Raw genomic sequence first — 20,596 nt, forward strand, 5'->3', positions numbered from 1 at the left:
CACTACAATATTCCCTTCTGTCTCTACTACCAAAGAATGTCCTTGAACTTCTTTTGGTAATCCAGATATGCTTAAATATACTCAAAATCATTACTGTCCTTGTGGAAAAAAAATAAAAATAAAAAAATAGTAGCATTAATACATTAAAACTGCAGAAGATGTGCAATGCCTAGCAAATACAGTCATGTACTTTAAGTTACACTAAAAAATGTAGTTTACACTATGCATGTTGATGTACATGCAACCTATCTAATACCACATTGAACTTTTAGGGAACTATCTAGTGTTTTACAAAGCCACAAACTACATCCAGAGAGATCACTTCTTTAATAAAATATATTACTATCAGATGTGTGTGTAGGAGAGCTGTTACATTCACTACAGCATTTAAAATCCCTCCATAGTAAGGATTCACGTGTGTGCTATTGCATCAAAACATGTAATGTAGGGTACATTTTCTAAGAGTTGGGCTTGCACATTTGATAGGAGAAATGAATCCAGCGGGGATGTAATGCCAAGCCTGATATTCAGGTACCTACCCACAAACTTTGGTGAACTGCAATGGAAGGCTTGTGGCAGACATAAACTGAAAGTCTACATACTGTATTTTCATAGGGAAAATGACAGCCATCTTTCTCACTAGCTCAACTTGCATTGTGATCAAAAGCTCAAAGTATTCATGAAGAAACATGCTGGTAAAAAGACAACAATGACAAAATAGAGCAAGTGGATTGAATATCAAAGAAGTCACAAACCCAGCTAGTGGTGTAGAGTAGCTAATATGAAATAGGAGTTTGAAGTACCGAAATAGAAAAATCAGGCTTACATGCAGGATGCTCTGATTCAACTTCAATTATTAAGCTGTACACAATAATGTAATATAAAGTGGATCCCTGGCAGTATAGGAAAACATAAGATGATTACAGGCCTTTAATTCCTTATATCTGAGCATACTCATTTTATCAGCATTATTGTTAGATCATAGAAGGAGACAAATATATTTCACCTCAGCAAAAGCAGTCCTGTGCTTCCTTATTATACAGGTTTTGGTTGCACTTTCAACAAAACATGAGCAAATGATTATGGATATGAATGGAAAAAGGCTCCTTTAGAGTGTATCGTTTCAGATGAATCAGATGTCAGTCAGGATCATCCAAATAAATTGCACATAAATTTCAATGCTGTCACAACATAACATATTTTCATACAGTTACACAATCAAGCAGTTACACAGGATTTGGTCATAGAAGCTCACTGCATTCACACACAGAGTAAAGTACATAAAAGTTGCATGGGCAGGGAGCTTTCAGATTTGAACACACTTTTTTGTACTGTCTTCAATGCATGCCAATTTGTTAACCCTTTTCATTCAAATTACTCTCACTGATAGCATTTTAATTTTAGTTACTTTTAACTAACTGTGTTAGAGCCAATGTGTAAGGCAAGAAAATAGTTGCGTATGTTAGCATTAATGCTGTTTTAAAACACTATTTGGTTATCACTAGGGACAAAAGCCATGTTTTTCACAAGGACTTTCTTACCTTGATCTCCTCAGGGCTTCTTCATCTGGATCTTGCACTGCAGGGAAAAAGCATTTCCATTAGAACAGAAATGAAGAAAGAAATAATCAGCTTCGTGATAAAATTACAAGTTCTTCAGAAAAGCATCAAAAGCCTGTTTGAAGGTACGCTGATGCTGACTTTGCAGCAGTGGCTTTTGTAACAGTGGCAAGAGGAGCAGTTTCCCTAGAGCTAGGCAGAGAGATCTTAGTAGGAAGGTGGCTATTACTACTACAACCTCATTTGTTTACTAGCAGCATTTCATAGCTGTAGGCAATGACCCTACAGAGAGGGCTTGCTGTTCTGTGGAATTGCATCAGAGGCAGCAGTAGATTAATATAAGGAGAAAAAAATATTTCTCCGTGATGTTGGAAAGATTCTTGAAGTAGAACAGAAACAAGATGTGAGTTTAGCACCAGATGGTCAGAAAAATATTTCTGTACGCAATAACCAAAGAAGTTCAAACTCATAACATTCACAAAAGATTTAGGTTTAAATTAAAGGCTGATAGAGAAACATAGGTAAAGTACAAACAGTGATCCCTGTTTTGTCTTTTTTTTTTTTTTTTAATTCAGGAATTCATTTCTATAGAAGTCTGTTACAAGTTACTTAAGTGCTTTATCCTTTCTCTAATGAATTGATGGCTTTTATGTCTAAACTGCTGGACAGTGAAAGATCACTGTGCATAGATTAGATTTGTAAGAAAGGATTATAGGGTCCCAGATAAACTTCTACTGTACAGTCTTATACTTATTTTGGAGAGACCCCTGACAGATCAAAGAATTTGCTTCATGAAGTATAAGGTGAGACGTAAACATGGATTTCCTAATTCCCATAAGTTACATTCAAGGCTTCTCTGTCTGATCTTAGCTCTCAGTGACAATGACTGCAAGAAGAGTGTGAACCAAGTATTAGTCACCAGTGCTAGGATAAGAAAATAAAGAGACAAATCTAAAACAAGGATGAGGAAGATGCTTTATTTGACTTACTGAACTCCGTTCCAGTCATCTGGGCAAGGATGCGAAAAGACTTAGACTGCAGGTTGGCAGAACGGCGGCTCCAGTCTTCAGTTTCATCTTCAGGCTTGTTTTGAGTTTTGAGAACAGCCTGATACACTGGAGATGCACTGTCTACGTGAGGATCTTTAATAGGAAGGGTACTGGAATTCAGAAAGTGAAACATTGAGAAACAAGACATGGCAACTTTCATCTTAACTGCTCTCCGGTCTTACAGCTTCTCATCCGAATTAACAGCAATTCAAAACAAAAGGACAAATACATAGATCAACATCAAGTGAATTAAGAAAGATTTTGCTCATTTTAACTGTGAAATCGTTCAAACCCTTATATTTAATGCACTCTAAAAATGCTTGGAAATATCTGTTCATGATTCCTCAGCCAAAGCAGCCATAAGCTTCTGTGATATGATGATATAAAGGAGACTGATGATAAAGGAGACTTATTTCTCCAAGCATTCTGACCAATATTATTTCTTTAAAAACAGCTTTGTGTTGGTACTATTTTACATTATGTTTCAATATAGCTTTGGGCCAGTGTGTTTTAAGGTTGCATGTAAAAACAGAGAACACATTTCATTATATTATTAATGTAATACGCTTTTTAATTAGTGTTTTTTTCCTTTCCAGAGGTCATTATTCTTGGACAGAAGTCTGAATTAAAACTCAAGCTGCTGTAACTCCAGATTCATCGCCTACTTTTAGTAGAAAAAAGATGACTTGTACTCAAGACTTACGTATTTTATATCTAAAAATTTCAGCAGCAAAATGTACCTCAGGCTTTTTCAATGTCTCTCATCATCATCTTGCACAATGATATCCAGGAGGAAACTTCTAATTTTTCCACATCCAAAACCAAAACTACAGAACTCTGTAGCACACGTGAGGTTAACGTGTTTTTTTGTTTGTTTGTTTTTCCCCCTGCATAAATAATTCCTGCATAGCACAGTTTGAATAGTGGCAGCAAGACACTGTGAGGGAATGATATACAGCCATGTAGTAACTTGACTACGTGACTTCTGTGAACACAGGGTCTTTTTCTGAAGCGAGTGATTATTTTTAACTGCTTTAATGTGCTATTCCATACAGAGATTTGCAGGCAGGATATTCAACCTCACAAAAATGAGAAATGACTCAAAAAATAGGGGCCATAACTCAGTGCTATAAAGTTTAGTGAACGGTCACCTGCTGTACAAGTTGCTTCTCTGGCTCAGGCTCCAATTTAGTGTTATCTGAGAATTTTGCGTATTGCAGAGGAAATCAGCAAGGAAGTCAGTTTTGCTATTTGAAAGCAGATGAGGAATGGTGAAAAAGCCAAAAGCATATCTGATATGCTATATACGGAGGTAGATCCTAAAGTAATGCCTCCTATTTATTATCATGGAAACTACAGCACATACAAAGAATACAATATCTCTATTTGAGAGAGAAAATTCTTAGCTACATAATTCAACATAGTCACCTCTATTAAGTATGCACTTTTGCCAGTGATGAACAAGAACCTACATGCCACACACGTAAAGACTTGCACCAGCGGAGGTGACCCACTGTTTCACAGCTGCTATGATTGCATTGTTGCTAGAAAAACATTGCTCACACAGTCTATCTCCATTGAACTGAGCAAGCAAAAGCCAGAAGGTGCCAAACTCAAACTATACAGTGAGTGTTGTAGGACAGTCCAGCCAAGATTGGCAGTTTCTCCCACAGTCTTCAAACGGGTATGGGACTTGACATTTTTGCATTGCAAGAGAAAGGTTGTCTTCTTCTCTGGCCTGAGTATTAAGTCTGAGTCCTCAGCTTAATCAGTGCTGTGATATAGCAGTCAGAACTGATGACTTGCCCGGGCACCAGGAAATTCAGAAAGATTGTGTCTTTCCTATTCTGAAAGAGCACACATCACTTTACTGGCTGAGGGCTGTGTGATGAACTTCTTCTTCACTGGGGAATTCACATCACCACTCAATGGACTACCATTTTGACTTCAGCTTGTAATGCTGACTCCCTGTCTCATCACTGGTAATGATGTGATCCAGGAAATAGTCACCTTCATTCTTCTATTGGTATAATAGCTCTTGACAAACTTGCATGCAGCATCCTTTTGTTTCAGTGTAAGCATTTGTGGAAACCATCTGGCACAAAATACATCCAACTCCTGCGTTGCCTCCATCGTTTGCAATACAATGAAGCTGATATTCAATTCTGTACAAAGCTCCTGGTTGTAACCCACAAATTCATGTGGATGACCTTATGGGGCACTCTTCATTTCATAACGTGACAGCTGTGCATGGCTATCTAGAACATGGCTGGTCTTTCATTTCACTATCACCAGAGCTGAAATGTACCACCCACTGCTTCACTGTGCTAACATCTAGTGTTTCATCTCCATAAACATTCAGCAACCATCAACGAATATCAATGGGTGCCATTTTTCCACATAGAAGAATTCAATTCCGCACTTTTGCTTCATACACGTTTCCATGCATGTCAGACTCCAGTCTGTCAGACTGCCCCTCTGCTGCCATCTGTCACATGGCAACAAACTGTAATGGAGTATTGGTGGAAGGTTCAATCTCTATTCCATACCACCAACATCCGCCTCTGACATCAAGGGCCAACTTAATATAATAGGAGGCACTACTACCACAAACAGCTCTCATACAGCATACACTAAAAAAAAAAATAAATAAATACTAGTAGGCAATACCTTAAATGTCAGCACTTTCCAGGTGACACACATCTCTGCATCAGCACTGCTTAATAAACTTTTTTAGTGGATCCACAACTAGTGATAGCATGGATGTGTTTTTCAAGTAAGACTGCAAGGGGTTCAGAAACATGACACATGCTTATATATGCTGTAGACTCACAGCATGTGTGATATCTGGCTGTTTCATACCTCAACACCTTCAGATTTCTTTTTCTTCTTTTTTTTTTTAAAGAATATTTATATTTCTCATACACCCAGCATATGCAGACTTTTCACTTCCTTGAGGACTCAGTTGGACACAAGTTTCAGTACTACATGGTGGAGCAGAGCTTTGGAAAAAAAGACCCTAAAAATGAATCTTCAGTTCAATATCTGAAAAAACAACTTCCCCTAAAGGTGACCTAGTTTTCAAGTTCCCAGCTGCACTTCAGGCATTCTTCTTAGTATCGACTAAGCATGCAGTATCTTTTGCCTTATCGATAGAATCACAGAATGGCTGGGGTTGGAAGGGATCTTTAAAGATTATCCCATTCTAAAACCTCTGCTGAGGGCAGGGTAATATCTAGGGGGAGGAAAGGCTAGGTGACTACTTTAATTGGCCAACAGTTACTTTATACCTCAGTATACCTCAGTATTCCAGTGCTGAAGTTCAAAAAAGGAAAAAACAACCCTGCTAGACCTGATAACAAATTTTAAAACTGCAATCTGTTGCAAGCTGGATATGCAGTACTGTTGATTTTAACCATGTACTCCTGTGGCAATTGTGGTATGCAACTCATAGATGATTCAAATTCTGTTCTTTACATGCTCTAGTTAAATTGCTTTATATTTATATTACAGCCAAGATGCAAAGAGGCAATTTAAAAGCGTATGTATGGATATGCTATTTTCTCTAAAGACTAGACCACAGATTTCATAGTAGCAGTACATGGCATTAATATGACATATTAATGTCTTTGTGGTAGATGATTAAGGCAGGAAATGGAGGTTGGTGAATTAACCTCCATAGAAGAGTGAAATATGCTCCTATAAATTGAACTAGATTAATGCAATACATTGAAATAGTTCCAAATCTGTCTTTACTGCAGCAGGCCTTTTTCTTTTTTTAGATTGTAATTACATTGCAGATGAGTATCTTGGACATACAAGCCACTCAGGATGGAAGTGCAAAACACAGAGCATCACTAATTACGAGCACTTCATAAACCTAAATGTGGAGTTTGATTCACACAGATAGTTGAACTACATACATAACAATGTTAATAAGTAGTTCTTATACCTCCTCTTAATTCAATTTTTCCATCTGGGTATACACGTGCAGAAATATCATGCATCCTTAAGAACGTTACCTCAAATTGACATTACTGGAAAAAAAAAATCTGTTCAAATGTATTAGAGATTTTGAGTTTTCTTAATACAATACCCTAAGATATTATAGTAGTATTCAATAGAAAGTTCTCTTTTTGCACATTACCATACAGATATTATTAGCGTTAAAAGAAGCTTAAAAGACAGTCAAATCTATTTGGATATGTACAAATGTGATTTTATCTTACAGTTCATTATAAAATATTGTTTAGCCTGTGAATCACTTCTGAATCATGACTCAGTTTTAATGCAAGCAAGTAGATAGACGATAAGTAAAAACTTCTGAAGGACTATATAGCTCTACCCTTAATGTCAGCATACAGCAAAATATTGTAACACAGGATATTAGACTAATTCTGGCTATTGACCAATGCTTTGAGATGCAAAAGGAAAAAGCCAGTTCCTGCAGATCAGAAAATTATACAGCCAAGCTAGCTTATTGTAAAGAGGTGCTAGACTTTATTTAGTTTATACAGTCACATTATTGATTCTGCTACCGGAACTGTGAGATCTTAATCCTGATAAAGCTGTTGGATTTATATCTGCTTACGTGAATTGTGAATTTGGCTGAAACTGCATAACGGAACTTAAAAGAGGTTTTACTGAAATGTACTTAAAATACCTGACCACACGGTTTTACTGCAATCAACTCTTAGTTCTTGGTATATCAAAATTAATTATAACAAAGCAACATACAATAAAATATGAAGTCAGAGCATTTGAACATTGCTATCCTGATGTTTTAGTTTGAGGCCTGAATAATTGTAAGTAATTTATAAGCTTTCCTTTATGTTCTCCAGGGCAATCCAGTATTTGTGAGTTATTTTCTAAACAGCATAGGCCTGACACTGGTCTAACTAATAGAAAAGATCACTGATTTCAAATGGTTAAACTGGAGGATGAATCCCTGTCCTATCAGATATCAGAAGTAAACAGTATTTGCAGTTATTGTGTGTCAAAAAGAACAGAAACCTTTTGGATCTGCAGTCGTAGCACTGTATTACATACACACCTGTATTACATACCACCTCATGGCTTCAGAACTTATCTGTAATGTAAAGTTAGAAGCCCAGAGAAAGGTAACACGTGTTACTATAATAGGCAGAGAATTGGGACCAAATGAATCAGTACATAATTTAGTCTGCTTTTATTTGACAAACTTCTCATACTATAATTTCTGCATGAAACAAACTCTTATCTCAGAGCTTATCTATTAGCAACCTGAAGAGTTGCAGTAATATCAGCAAGGATTGTCTCTTCCTATCTAGATTTAAAAGGTTGTGTTCATAGTAGGATAACTGAGAAATAACATGGAGAAATTTGTTTAGTCACTCAAGCGTTAGGAGTTTTTAAAAAATAATTTATAAATCAGACTGTAACACACAGCACAATAGGCTTAGAAAGTTTCCTGCAACTGACCAACACGTAAGAATAGAAGCACAAGTTTCCTCTGGAGTCAAGTGAATGTTTGGCTTAGGAATGGAGTTCTTAAGCATTACTACTTCCATTATATAATGCTACACTGTTTGGTAGAAAGTGTTCTTATAATCTACACCCTTATTAAAACCACAGATATAATGAACTTCTTTCATTGCACTTTGTTAAATTGGCAACGTAGTTCTACTTACATCTTTGGAGACTGACTGAGCTGTAATCAAGCCAACAAATTGTTTGGGATGCATCATTAGGGAGTTATGAACACAACAGAATAATATTGGTGGGGGAAAAAAAATCTCTCAGTGAGAAAATAGATAGCCAGTAAAGGGAGTGTAAGCAAATCTATAAAGCACCTGCATTATGAATAAGCCTACAGCTAACAAATTTAAAAGAAGCAATGTTAATGTTTGTTGCTCTACCTATATTTTGGAGTTGTGACAAGAAGGTAGGTTCTATTTTAGGTAAAGGATACCTAGTAAGAGAGAAACAGGGCTACACTTACGCCACATATTATTTCAGTTAAGTCACAAATGTGGATAAGTTTATCAGACAAGATTAGCAGAAACGTGCACCAGAAAAACAAAATTATTGAAGATCAATGAGTTTTGCTATACTCCTAAGGATTACAAAGCATATGGCATAAGGCATATGTACAGTATATATACTAGAAGGATAACCAAGCATGTGTATAAGGCATATATACAGTATATATACTAGATAAGGGGACAGTACTATAAAATTTTCCATTATAAAGGACACAACCATAGCCAGCACTAAGTAAATACTTGGCATTCTTTAACTATTAATAGAAACCCTCTTCCTTTCTTAATTCAGTGTTTGTAACAAAGAATAGTCAAGATAGGTGAAAAACCATCTATCTTCAAATGCAGAGCACTAAATCTTTTCCTGTGTTATTTGAGGTACCAAAAAAAGTTGCATTTGCTCAATTCCTTCCCAGCTGAAACTAAGACACTAGTTACCCATCTTTTAAACTGAAAAAACAAAACAAAACACCACAAACAGAAAACCACTTTCAAGCAGTACCAGTACCTAGAATTGATTTGTATTTTTCACAGAAAAGATACTCCAGAAAAAAAGAAGAATCAAGGAACAACTCTCATCATGCATATGGGGGCTATTAGATGTATCATGCAGAGAAAGAGCATTCCACACAATGAAATAATCTTACCCAGCAAATTCTCCACCTTGCGCTTGTGCCTGGCCTGCAATTGCATCCATGATGGCATCTTGGGAATACATGCTGATTGGGGTGTTATACTGGGCGTGAATTATAGTAGCCTTGCCGCCTAGGCCTTTCACCTCAATGGGTTTGTGTGTAGACAGAGCAGAGTCCTTCAGGACACTGGGGTTGAAACGCTCCGTGAAATCCGTACTGGATTATACAAGAGTGAGATTCAACAGGAAGGCAGGAGAAGAAAGGAGAAAGGTGTGATAGTTAAGTGAGAGAAAAACTACTAACAGAGGAGTGTACACGTGTATTCACGGCATCTCACCACAAAAGCTTCAGTACAGAGAATAAGAGTCAGCATGATAACAAATAACAGTTAAAAGCTGGCTGCACTCATGAGTGACATCTTTGTGTTGGCTAACAGACAGATAAAAAAGGTGAAGAGTTGTCTTAATAAAAAATCCCTATGTATTTCTCATATTTACATATATTAAAGTTGTACTCTTACACGCATATATAATTGCCTTTGCTTATGTGCATGAATATACACATATGTATGCATGTCCATGGATGTATGCACACCAGTGAACTCCCCACAAAGGGTCATACAAAGCACTAAGAAAGTACAGTGAGGTGAATAGATGTTAGCTTCTCTATTATTTAGAAGATCACTGTGCATAATTAATCACAGTGATATTTAGTACTCATGCCTTTTCATGCTGAAAGCCCTTCTCAGTCTCTACAGAAGGCCTAAGTGTTGCGATTACATGATAAATGTTTAGTCTCAAATCCAGTTATCACGCAATCAATACTGCGGTCATACGTGGAGGAGATGCAGCCATCTTCTTCCAGTGGCTTTGTTTATGAGGGAAGACTTATTTGAGAAACTGAACTATGAGTAATATAACTGGAGTTCCCATAGCAAAAGGAAGAGTTGGTTTAATGTTGTACTTCAGCTAAATTGCACCTAGGTTCCTTCTACTGCCTAGCTGAATAGTGTTACAGTCCTACAGTTTGGACTGTGCACTGTCTGGAGTTTTAACAAAAAAAATCAAAAGCTCAGCTGATAGTCATTGAAGTAACTGTTCTTCCTTAACCTGTGGAATATCAGATTAACATCCAGTCTGCTAACTACCCTGCTAACAGCAGGAGGATAACAGCAATGCAGCTCCTGAATGCTCACCAGGACTAAGCAAAACTGAGAAATCCATCCTTTGGGAAATGCAGGTATTTCACAAAGATTTCATTTTAAACTGAGTCAAAAGCTAAGAATGGATGTAACCCTCCTGCTCCCAACAGCAGCAGCAAAAGTAGTGCAGTAATTCTGAGAAATGTAATCCAGTTTGAATGGAACAAGTTTCATTTTCAACCTAAAACCACTAGATCGTATTGACTACATTAAGTCTTTTGCTGAATTCCTTCCTGTAATTGAACTACACCTGCTTTGGTTGTGGAACAATACTGATCCTGTCACTCATGAGTTAGCCATGGAGTGTGTCTGAGTACTAAAACAGGACTGCCAACACTGCATTGAGGAAAAAAGAAAATCAAGTAAAGATGGCAACCATCGGACAGTCTTCCAATGGTTAACAAAGATGATGTTCCATCACTGACTCCAGCCAGGAGACTCCACTATGCTTTAAGCCTTCTCTGTGGTGGGATGCCCTGACTGTAGATGGGCAGTAGGAGAGAGGCAGTTACACGTCATTCAGAAATACTCCACAGAACATAAACACCAACATGCTCAAGGAACAGAGATATAAACAAGCACATGCTGTACTACAGCCATAGCCTTTAATGACACACATCAGTGTTATAAGGAAGGAAAATGGAAAGCTGAATTATGCATTCAGGGAAAAAGTGAAAATCTTTTTAAAAATACATTTTCACATCTGAAACACCTCTTCAACAACTGTTCTCCAACATTATATTATTATTCTGCTGACATCATCTGTCAAAAGGTGATGTGCAGAGATGTCCACCATGTTATACTTGACTTTACAGCATGCACGTGCCTTACTCTAACAACAGTATCTCTTTTCTTTGTAAAATTCTCAGCAGTCATCTAATCATTACAAACACGTCGGTCCCCAAGACCCTGAATTTACTGTTCTCATTTCCCCACACTACAAGGCTTATTGTAGAGATTCTAAAGCCAGGATCCGAGAAGACTGAACAAAAAGATGGAGATCAAAACTGATGCTTTTAAAGAAGATACGTAAAGATGACATGTAAAAATAAACACCAAAGAAAGGCAGTGATGCCCCTATAATGTGACTTCTGCTTTCCAGTACAGTCAGAGCAATTATCACTGTAAGGTGTCAAGAGCTTTATTCATTCGAAGGAGGTACATCGATCACATGACATTTCTCCAACACCTCACTGAAATCAACAGACAATGGCAGTCCAGTGTAAATTGTAAGTATTAAGTATTATTTCAATTTTATATATTCTAGTACTACTTCTCTCTTATCAGTTTAAATTTGACATTTGACTAAAACAATTACTTATTTTAAGGTGAACTTAGCCCAGCCTCTTCAGCAATTTATTGACAACATTGAATAATGTTGTCAGAAGAGACAACAGAAGAGAGACTTTAGAGACAGAAGAGGGCTTTAGAGAGAATACTCTGCCCTCATCTTAGAAAACAAGATCAGAGCTGAGTAATCCATAAACTTCACCAATAAAGCAAATCAATCACAGTTCCAAATCAAACATATATACTTATTTGGGGATTTTATTATTATTATTATTTTTCTTACTAGAATCAAATTTCTTTTTAGTTCTTCTCAGTATTAATATCTATTGCCAGCCTAAATTAGAATTCTAATGGAGCGTGGCTTAAGAAATTGTCTTAATGCTTAGACAAAAACACATCACTAATAATGCCCCTAAAAAGGCTCTGATGAATCCTAAAGGCACAAAGACTACATAAAATGTTAGAAGGAATCCAACCCAAGATGAGCAAGTCTGAAAGCATCTACAGGAACTAAGTAAGCGCAGATGCTAAGTCCATTTGCAGTATTAAAACACCATTAAGAAATGCTAAACACATCATGTGCTTAGAACAGAGCACCTCTGGACAACAGTGGCAGCATATGATGCTTGCCAAGCCAACAAGATTTTAAAAAAATGCTTGTAAGCAAGACACAGCAGGAACACCAGGGATCATGCTACCCCAGAAAGCAAATCTTCACACATACAGCATAACACAAATATTTAGCACTACATGAATAATACTAACTTGGAAGTGGTGTTGGTTATAACCTAAAAGAAGAGAAAGAGAACAAACAACATCATAACCAAACAGAAAATATCAGTAGTTTTTACAGTGCAAAAGGAAAAGGTAGTTACAGCTTACTAGAGCTTTAAGACCATCTGCAAATAAGAGCGAAAATAAATGTATGCCTGAAAACCCCAACATGATTAAGAAAGGAAAAAATGCAGGGATTATAGTTTATCTACATGGATTTAGTACGGTACTACGGCATTTTAGCTGACCCTTGAACATGATGTTATTACTGTACATCCCTGAATGTGCTATTATCAAAGTGTATGATAGGAAAAAAAAGTATTTGCAGACTATATTCTCAACTAAAAATAGCAAATATGTTATAGAGATTATATTTTTCCCTTAGATACTAAATATTCAGGGGTGAAATTTGTTCTAGTCAGGTCATCCTCAAAATCAGTATTGCAAGTCTTTTACTTGATGGAGAATACTAAAAAAGTGTTTTAAATCTAAAATTGAGGAATATGTCTTATAATTTAACAAGCTATTGGTTGAAGTTTTACTGCGCATACATTGTGCCAGCAATGGTGTAAGCCAATTAATTTAAGCATAGATATTCCTAATTTTCTCACTGTGAAGACAGTCTTTGCGTTCTGTTTTTTTTTTTCCAATCCTTATCTGAATATTTTATTTCCTGTGCTATGTACACAGTCTGAATAAACACGTCGTGTATTCTGCTTCACTCCATAAACAAGAAGAGACTGTGACTTGAATGGTAATTCCAGAAAAAACACAATACCAAGCTGAAAACATAAGTCTTACGCAGTCAAAGCTGGGAAGAATGAAGAGAGCATGTTCAGGCTGTCATATTTTATGATATTACTTGCTAATAACTTCTGTTGGTTTCAAGAATGGCTTTCATGGGCAGTATATTTTACCTTAGTTCCTTCAAAGTTTAGATCATATTCACAGATGAAGAAAAATGCATCATGATTTGAGCAAATGAATAACAAAGAGTTCAGGATCAATTAATAATCATTTCTTCTTATTTAGCTGCATGCAACGGTTACTGAGCACTACCCATTCCAACTTGCTACTGCAATGCTGGATCTGGAGCAGATGTGGGACTGATACAAAGCACTGAACAGCAACATTATATTGACATTCAAGCCAGAATGTTAGGTTTTTTCTCTTGGGGAACCTTTGATATGCTGCATTATTTATTTATTTATTTAAAACATACAGACATTTTGCAATTGGTTCACCCTGATGCATTTTTCATGACTGAAAAAATGCTCTCGTGAGTCAGAACTGCAGTAAAGGATTTGTACTTCTGCATTTCCATGGAAAGGACATCACAGATCACCTACTGCAATTACTGTTCTTCAGCCTCTCAGATTCAGGAATATTCATCCAATGTTATAAACCCTACCTGAAGCCAAATATAACAATCTTCTAAGGAACCAGCAGAGCTATATTAGGAACAAGCTGTAGCCTGTAAGCATATCACTGATCCAATATCCATTTTAGGTACCTTCAGGACGACAGCTGGACACTCATTTACAATGAAATACGGTGTAACAGTATCATTTTCTGAAGTAGATTCTAATGGATGCTTTAATCCTCTAATCCAAGTCTCTGCTTTATGCATACAATGACAGAAGTACAGGGTCCTTACCTTATCATTGGTTTTAATGAAAGGATATCTTACAAAAACCAAAATACATGCAAAGATAAAAATCATTACACGTGTATGCTAAGAACAGCTCAACAGCTACATATCAAAAAAATTTTTTTTTAGGTGTGAAGATGTTATCAGTTTCCTTCCAAGAGTAGTTTCTCTTTACATTTCATATGCTATGAAAAAATCCTCTCTGGTTCAGAGCCACACACTATTTTAGCTTAATTCTAAATACAGACACATGAAAGACTCAACTTCTGCTCACGAGGGTTACGCAGTAAGAAGCAAGTAACCCAAGCCACCTGGCAAGTATGTGCAGGACAGGTATCAACAGCCCTTGACCTACAATGGGAAAAATAACTTACATTGGAATGAAAAAGAACCATATGTTAGAAACTGTCACTCGTTCTTCACATTTACTAATGTTCCCCTTCGGGGGCATAAAGTTCTGCACTTTTAACAAACCACCTCTGTGTTTTTTATCCTGCCTTGGGATTCTCAAATCTTTATGTAAAAGTGCATCAGAGCAACAGATGCTCTATTATTCTGGAGAAGTCAAGGAAACAATCTCAAAAGTAGTTTTAGCTTACTGACAGGATTTTTCATGAGGAAACCTCTGACAGCAATTCACACGACTGAGTTTAAGTGATTTGGTGAAAACAGCAAATTGAATTTGTATTTCAACAAATCGAAACAAAATACATCTTCAAATTCACCCCCAAACCTGCATTTTCTTTTTACTCCACTGATAAGTGCATGCTCATGAATGTTTTGAAGCTTCAGAATCTCACGACCTCTATACCATATCTCATTCAAAGCAACAAAGTCCAGAATGGATTTTGCAGGGCTCAGAGTGCCTTCCTTGCGTGCTCCTTCACATAACAAAATGGAGACAAACATGAATGATAGAAAGTCCCAAGGTAGTTACATATTTCATTTCACTATCTGAAGAGCAGTTAGAATGACACCTCTCACTTTATGGTTAACGCTCCAGTGGGACTGGGAAAGACTTAATGCATTCCTAAGTTTATTTACATGTAAACAGATTTAGAATGCTCTAAACCTCAGAGAATTACCCGAGAAGATAGGATAAATGCAGTTTTAATGTGGTTTTGTTTTTTTAAACAGAACACTTAGATGATTTTTCATATACCGTATTGTTTGCCATTCAAGTCCATACGCACTTCCATGTCAAGTGCCATTCTGTCAGACTGCCCCTTTGCTGCCATCTGTCACACAGGAAAAAAATGTAATGGAATACTGGTGGGAAGATTCAACCTCTACTTCCATACCACCAATATCCACCTCTGATACTGTGGGCCCACATAATAAAATAGGAGGCATTACTTTTGGAGCAGCCCTTGTACATTTTGATTACGTGTACGTGTAACGGAGAAAAAAAGCACGGAAAAACCACAGAACGAAGACAGAATTCCAGTAGCAATTGGACAGATCAGGATGGAAAAGCATTACAACAGAGGTGTGATGATGGAAGGACTGGCATGATAGAAAGGTGTTACACAGGAAGAGAAGAACATTGCTCACCTGTACCAGAAGATTCCAGGTTCACGGAGGAAAACTTCACCAAGGAGGGATCTCCAACCAGAGATCTTTCCCCAGTGGCAGTCAGCCCTTAAATAAGGTCTAAGAGAGGTGCAACCAGGCTCCATCCCTTCTGGTCACACAGCTGAATTGCCTTCACCTGTGCTCCCAGGGCTGACTGGGTTCTTTCCACAGGTGCTCAGTGTTTCAATTAGCTTTCCTCAAGAAAACTGTAATTGAGAAGCATTTTGAGGTATACTTGCTGACCTTGCCTATGATCCTGCTTTCTTTTAAGTATGAATTGCCCTTCTTAATTATCCAGCATGCAAAGAGTGTAGGATTTCTTCAGATAAGTTAATTAGGATTGGAAATGCTGAATCACTGAATTACAGAATTGCAGGAGTTGGAAGAGAACTCTAGAGATCAAGTCCAACCCCCCTGCTAAAGCAGGTTCCCTACAATAGATTGCACAAGTAGGCATCCAGATGGATCTTCAGTATCTCCAAACAAGGAGAGTCCACAGCCTTTCTGAGTAGCCTGTTCCAGTGCTCTGTCACCTTCACTGTAAAGAAGTTAATCCACCTATTCGCATGGAACTTCCTATACTCCAGTTTGTGGCCATTGCTCCTTGTCCTTTTACTACACACCACTGAAAAGAGCTTAGCCTCATCCAGTTGCCTCCTGCACTTTAATTACATATAAACACTGATCAGATCTCCTCTCAGCCTTCTCCAGGCTGAACAGATAACAGATCCAGGTCCCTCAGCCTCTCTTCATATGGGAGATACTCCAGGCATCATCATCATGAATGCCCAAGAGAATTACGATAAATTATCTGAACCAGAAGAATCATCTAAAGCATTTATACATGCTCTTTCATAGGAATAAAATATCCTTTCCAAAAACTTTAAACCCTTACATTTTACTCTAGCAAAGAGTGAAACTCTTCTGCATTTGCATATAAAGTAGTTGAAGAAGTGCACTTATTATCACATCTTGAATGAATTGCCTGAAATTTTTTTTGGTTTTTATCTCATGTAAACAATTTGCTCCTCTTGAAGAAGGGAATTTTCCCATATTCCCAAGTGGAAACTTCATTTTAAAATGAGCACGAATAAACAAAATAAATATAGTAGCAGATTAATACATGAAGGCAGAAAAAGTGAGAACTCATTTCTCACTGCTTTTCTCCTCACATGCTGCAGTCCAAGTTGCTTACATCACACACCTAAGAATAATACAGTTCTCTGCAATACATTAACACACTGAAAACCTTGGCAGCGTGACATCAAACTTCGTAGGGAGCATCTGCAGATTATGCCTTCTTAGTATACTAGTTAAGAACACAATGATCAGATGTGAGACAGATTATGTTCAAACCAGAGGATTCAACAAGTAGAGCTTTAACTCATTTTACATAGGGAAGCCAATACATTAAGGGAGGGATTAAAGCAGGACATTGCAGTGCACTAGCATGTCAGGCTTGCTAGTCAAAGCAATTCCTCCTCAGGAAAGTACCAACGGATCAAATCTCTACTATAGCTGCTTCTGTAATGGCTGATAGGGATACTATGTTCTAGGAGAATATAGACATCATTTTAAAACTGAAAATGCCGCAGCTCAGACTAGATTACAGATGCCACTGTCGTTGTGGTTCTTCTCATGCTCTGATGATTATTGCCTATTCATATTGCAATTCAGATAACAGAGACCTTATTCTGTAATGGTACTGTGAATATATTTTTGGGGGTACTAAACAATTTAAAGATTGTTCCAAACCTCAATCATGACTACAAAACAAATGCACAACAGGGTAGGTACTATTACATTCGTTTTCCGGCAAAATCTTGTTTGAATATTACTATGAACTTATTGAAACATTAAATATTTTACCACGTTACCTACCCTCCAGGAAGTCCACCTTCCGAAGCCCTCCGTCTGAGACTTAATTTATGCATCTCAGCCATTTCCCTTAGAGTTTCTGCTGAGTAAAGGCCAATAGGGTTGTTATATTGCCTTGCAGGGCTCAGCTGGCGTACAGGACTATTGCCATCGGTCAATACAGGGCTTAGTTTTGAACCTAGATTACTCTTTGCAGGTGAAACGTCAGGAGTCACAGACTGAGAGGACATGGAAGATCTAACTGTGGTAGTCTTTAAGTAAGAAGAGCTATTTGAAAAGCTGATCTCTTCCTTGTTGAAGTAGCCTGAAAATGTTCCATTGGTTGCTAAAACACTACCCATAGGCCCAGTCGCCGTGTTAGTTAGAGGGCTGAAGGTTGCTCTGCTGCCATTGATTTCCCAAGCAGGTTCCTGTAGTAGCAAACATGCAGGCCAAGAAAAGAAAAAAAAAGAAAAGAGCAATCATAGAACACATGCAAAAAATAATACATCTGCAATCACTGCTTTCTAAACATACTGATAAACTAGCAACAAACAGATTAAGTGCCAAAACATCCAGCCTTTCAGGGAAGATTTTCAACGAAGAAGCTCACTGTTTCAAAATCAGGGAAGTAAAACATATTCAACACACTTTTTATCCCTTTTTTAGTTCCAATCAACAAATTAAAGCTTATTATTAGAAGAGCATTTACTATTGGTCAGCTTCATAGCAATGATTGTATACAAATACAACATTGTCTATTAGTTTCTAAGATAATTAAGAAAACTTAAAGGATATCCTAAGGTCAGAACTATCTGAAGTACTATGCAAACATAAAAGTCAATCTTATTATTACAAAAACATAATTATTCTAAACCACACCACTCTATTTTTCATGAGTACACTTGAAGTTATTGAAGCCCATACCTTGCATTGCTTTCACAGGCTTTGATTCATGCTAATTAGGCCATGCAGCATTGTTAGCAAATAGACCAAATGGACTCAAGAATAGATATCTGCTCTACAGACAAAATGCCTCTATATTCTGACAATTTCTGTATAATTTCCATTTGAATGAGTGTGTGCATGAGTACATGGCTGGAAGCTGTATGATCCTATGGCTACATCCCAGATAGTGTTCCTAACTAGGACTGCAGTCAAAGTCACAGTAAACTCTCCTGACAATAACTACACTCATGAAAGTCTGTGCTGGTTCTCAAATTAGAAGTGTACTAGCAGAAACTAGTAAACTGGTAAAAGGCAGTACTATGCTTCATTTTAATAAGTGATTTACTATTAATGCAGTTTAGTGCAACTGAAGTAAAGGGTAATACCAAAACAGAAAAATAATGCTTCTCCTGCAACATGAAGAAGGAAGTAATACTTGTCAAAAAACCCACCTCAACATCAGTTAGAAAATGCATGTAAAACTTGTGTTCTCACATTAGCTAAAAGATCCTTTTTCCTTTTTCTGCCCTTAAGTTCAAGCTTATTCTGGTATAGCACCATCTAAATCATTGGAACTGGAAAGCACTCAGGACACACTGAGCACACTTAGGGTTAAACTACCTCTTCATTCCAGCTACTAGTAAGGTGCAGTGACTGCAGTTCTGTGTTTTTTTGGAAAGCTGCCTGCTTCCAGTGTGGACAATTTTATCAAAGAGGAATACAAACTGCTCTGTCAGGTGGGCCTTTTATACCGTTCCTCTCTGTTTTCTTATTCTTTTTTGTCTAATATTACAGTACTAGAAAACTACTAGTGCTTTGGATATACATATATATATAAAAAAATACACTCACTTTTTACCATTCTGCTTGTCAGCCTGTTTGTCTTGACAATACCTAACTCTGCAGTTTCCTTTTTTCACTTAAGCAAAGCTCTATCTTCATGTTTTAGCTTGTCTGTTCAGCAGGTCAGGCTCTCTACATGCAACGTCTTTGAAAATCTTTTGCATTTGTAGCTTTGGGAAGGTTGCCTCATGCAACACGAAGGAAATGTTAGCATGATCAGTTACAAAAATTACCCGATCTAGGGTATGATGCAGAAGTGTTCCATGTTTGAGCAAAAAACGGTTTTCAGAGGCACTCACTTCTGTGACTTTGAACAGTTCTCAACATTTAATGGTGTACTCTGAAATATCTAATGCTCTTGTCAAAGCTGTGATTGAAGAGAAGAGTAAGTAAAATATTTTTTACAACAAAAAAATTTTGACAGCCCTTCTGACAATGAAGGGAAAACACAGAAGTTAAAATCTTAAAGGCTCACTGACAAGCAAAATTCTAATACTAACAGTAATAACTTTTCTCCCATGCTTGCCTTTTGAACCTAGAATCCTGAGTTCAACTCACCCTGCATGTATTTTAAAATAAGGAATTAAATAGTTTCAAAAGTAGCTGCTTTATTATATTTTTTGTGTCTGTAATTATGTAATTTGGGTAAGACGTTCTATAGCCAAGATACCCAACAAAATATTTTAGTGCTTTGCAACTTAAAGGTTTCTCTAGGGCGCATAATAACCTCTTGAATTTTATCTGAGAAGCTTAGAATCCTGGCTCCAGTCTAAATTGGGTTCTTCATGTTTTTCTAGAGAAGGAGGATCACTCCCATCTTTTTCTCTGGACCTGCAGCTGTAACAGGTGCCCAGGTACCCACACACTCACAGTTCAGAGGTCCAGCCAGCCAGAGGCTGCAGTCCACGTTGGGGGACAGGAACAAGAAGGGGACACAACTCTGCAGAAAGGACAGAGCTCACAACCTGCTCTCAGTGAAAGCTAGTACAAGAGCAGGTGGTAGCCTACATGGGCATTTTGCCTCCTTTGGGCTGGCACTGCTGTGTTCGCCATATTTAACACACTACATGCACTTCCCCATAGCCTTACATGGACCATACACCTGCAAATAATTTAGCCTCTGATTCTCTATGTTTGCTGGTATAGGTTATCATTAAACTTCTTTACTTCGATACTGAGGTTCACTAGAAAGAT

The 20,596-nt window shown here is 37.3% G+C and overlaps 1 protein-coding gene across 14 annotated transcripts in view; it reads right to left on the reverse strand.

Annotated features, from left to right (window-relative positions):
- Nucleotides 1-20,596, reverse strand: part of LDB3 (LIM domain binding 3) — a 119,870-nt gene that overhangs the window by 46,727 nt on the left and 52,547 nt on the right. For 11 of the 14 annotated variants that reach the window (XM_019617461.2, XM_019617460.2, XM_019617462.2 and 8 more), the window contains exons 5-7: nucleotides 17,636-18,042; nucleotides 2,549-2,718; nucleotides 1,542-1,578 (exon numbers count right to left, since the gene is read on the reverse strand). In XM_019617461.2, the coding sequence (XP_019473006.1) occupies nucleotides 1,542-1,578; nucleotides 2,549-2,718; nucleotides 17,636-18,042 (614 nt within the window). Of the gene's footprint in view, nucleotides 1-1,541; nucleotides 1,579-2,548; nucleotides 2,719-9,275; nucleotides 9,480-12,519; nucleotides 12,543-17,635; nucleotides 18,043-20,596 lie in introns of all 14 variants that reach the window. The other 3 variants (XM_019617465.1, XM_010714188.3, XM_010714195.3) reach the window with 1 other exon arrangement.

Source organism: Meleagris gallopavo, chromosome 8, assembly GCF_000146605.3.
Source record: "Meleagris gallopavo isolate NT-WF06-2002-E0010 breed Aviagen turkey brand Nicholas breeding stock chromosome 8, Turkey_5.1, whole genome shotgun sequence".
NCBI lineage: Eukaryota > Metazoa > Chordata > Aves > Galliformes > Phasianidae > Meleagris > Meleagris gallopavo.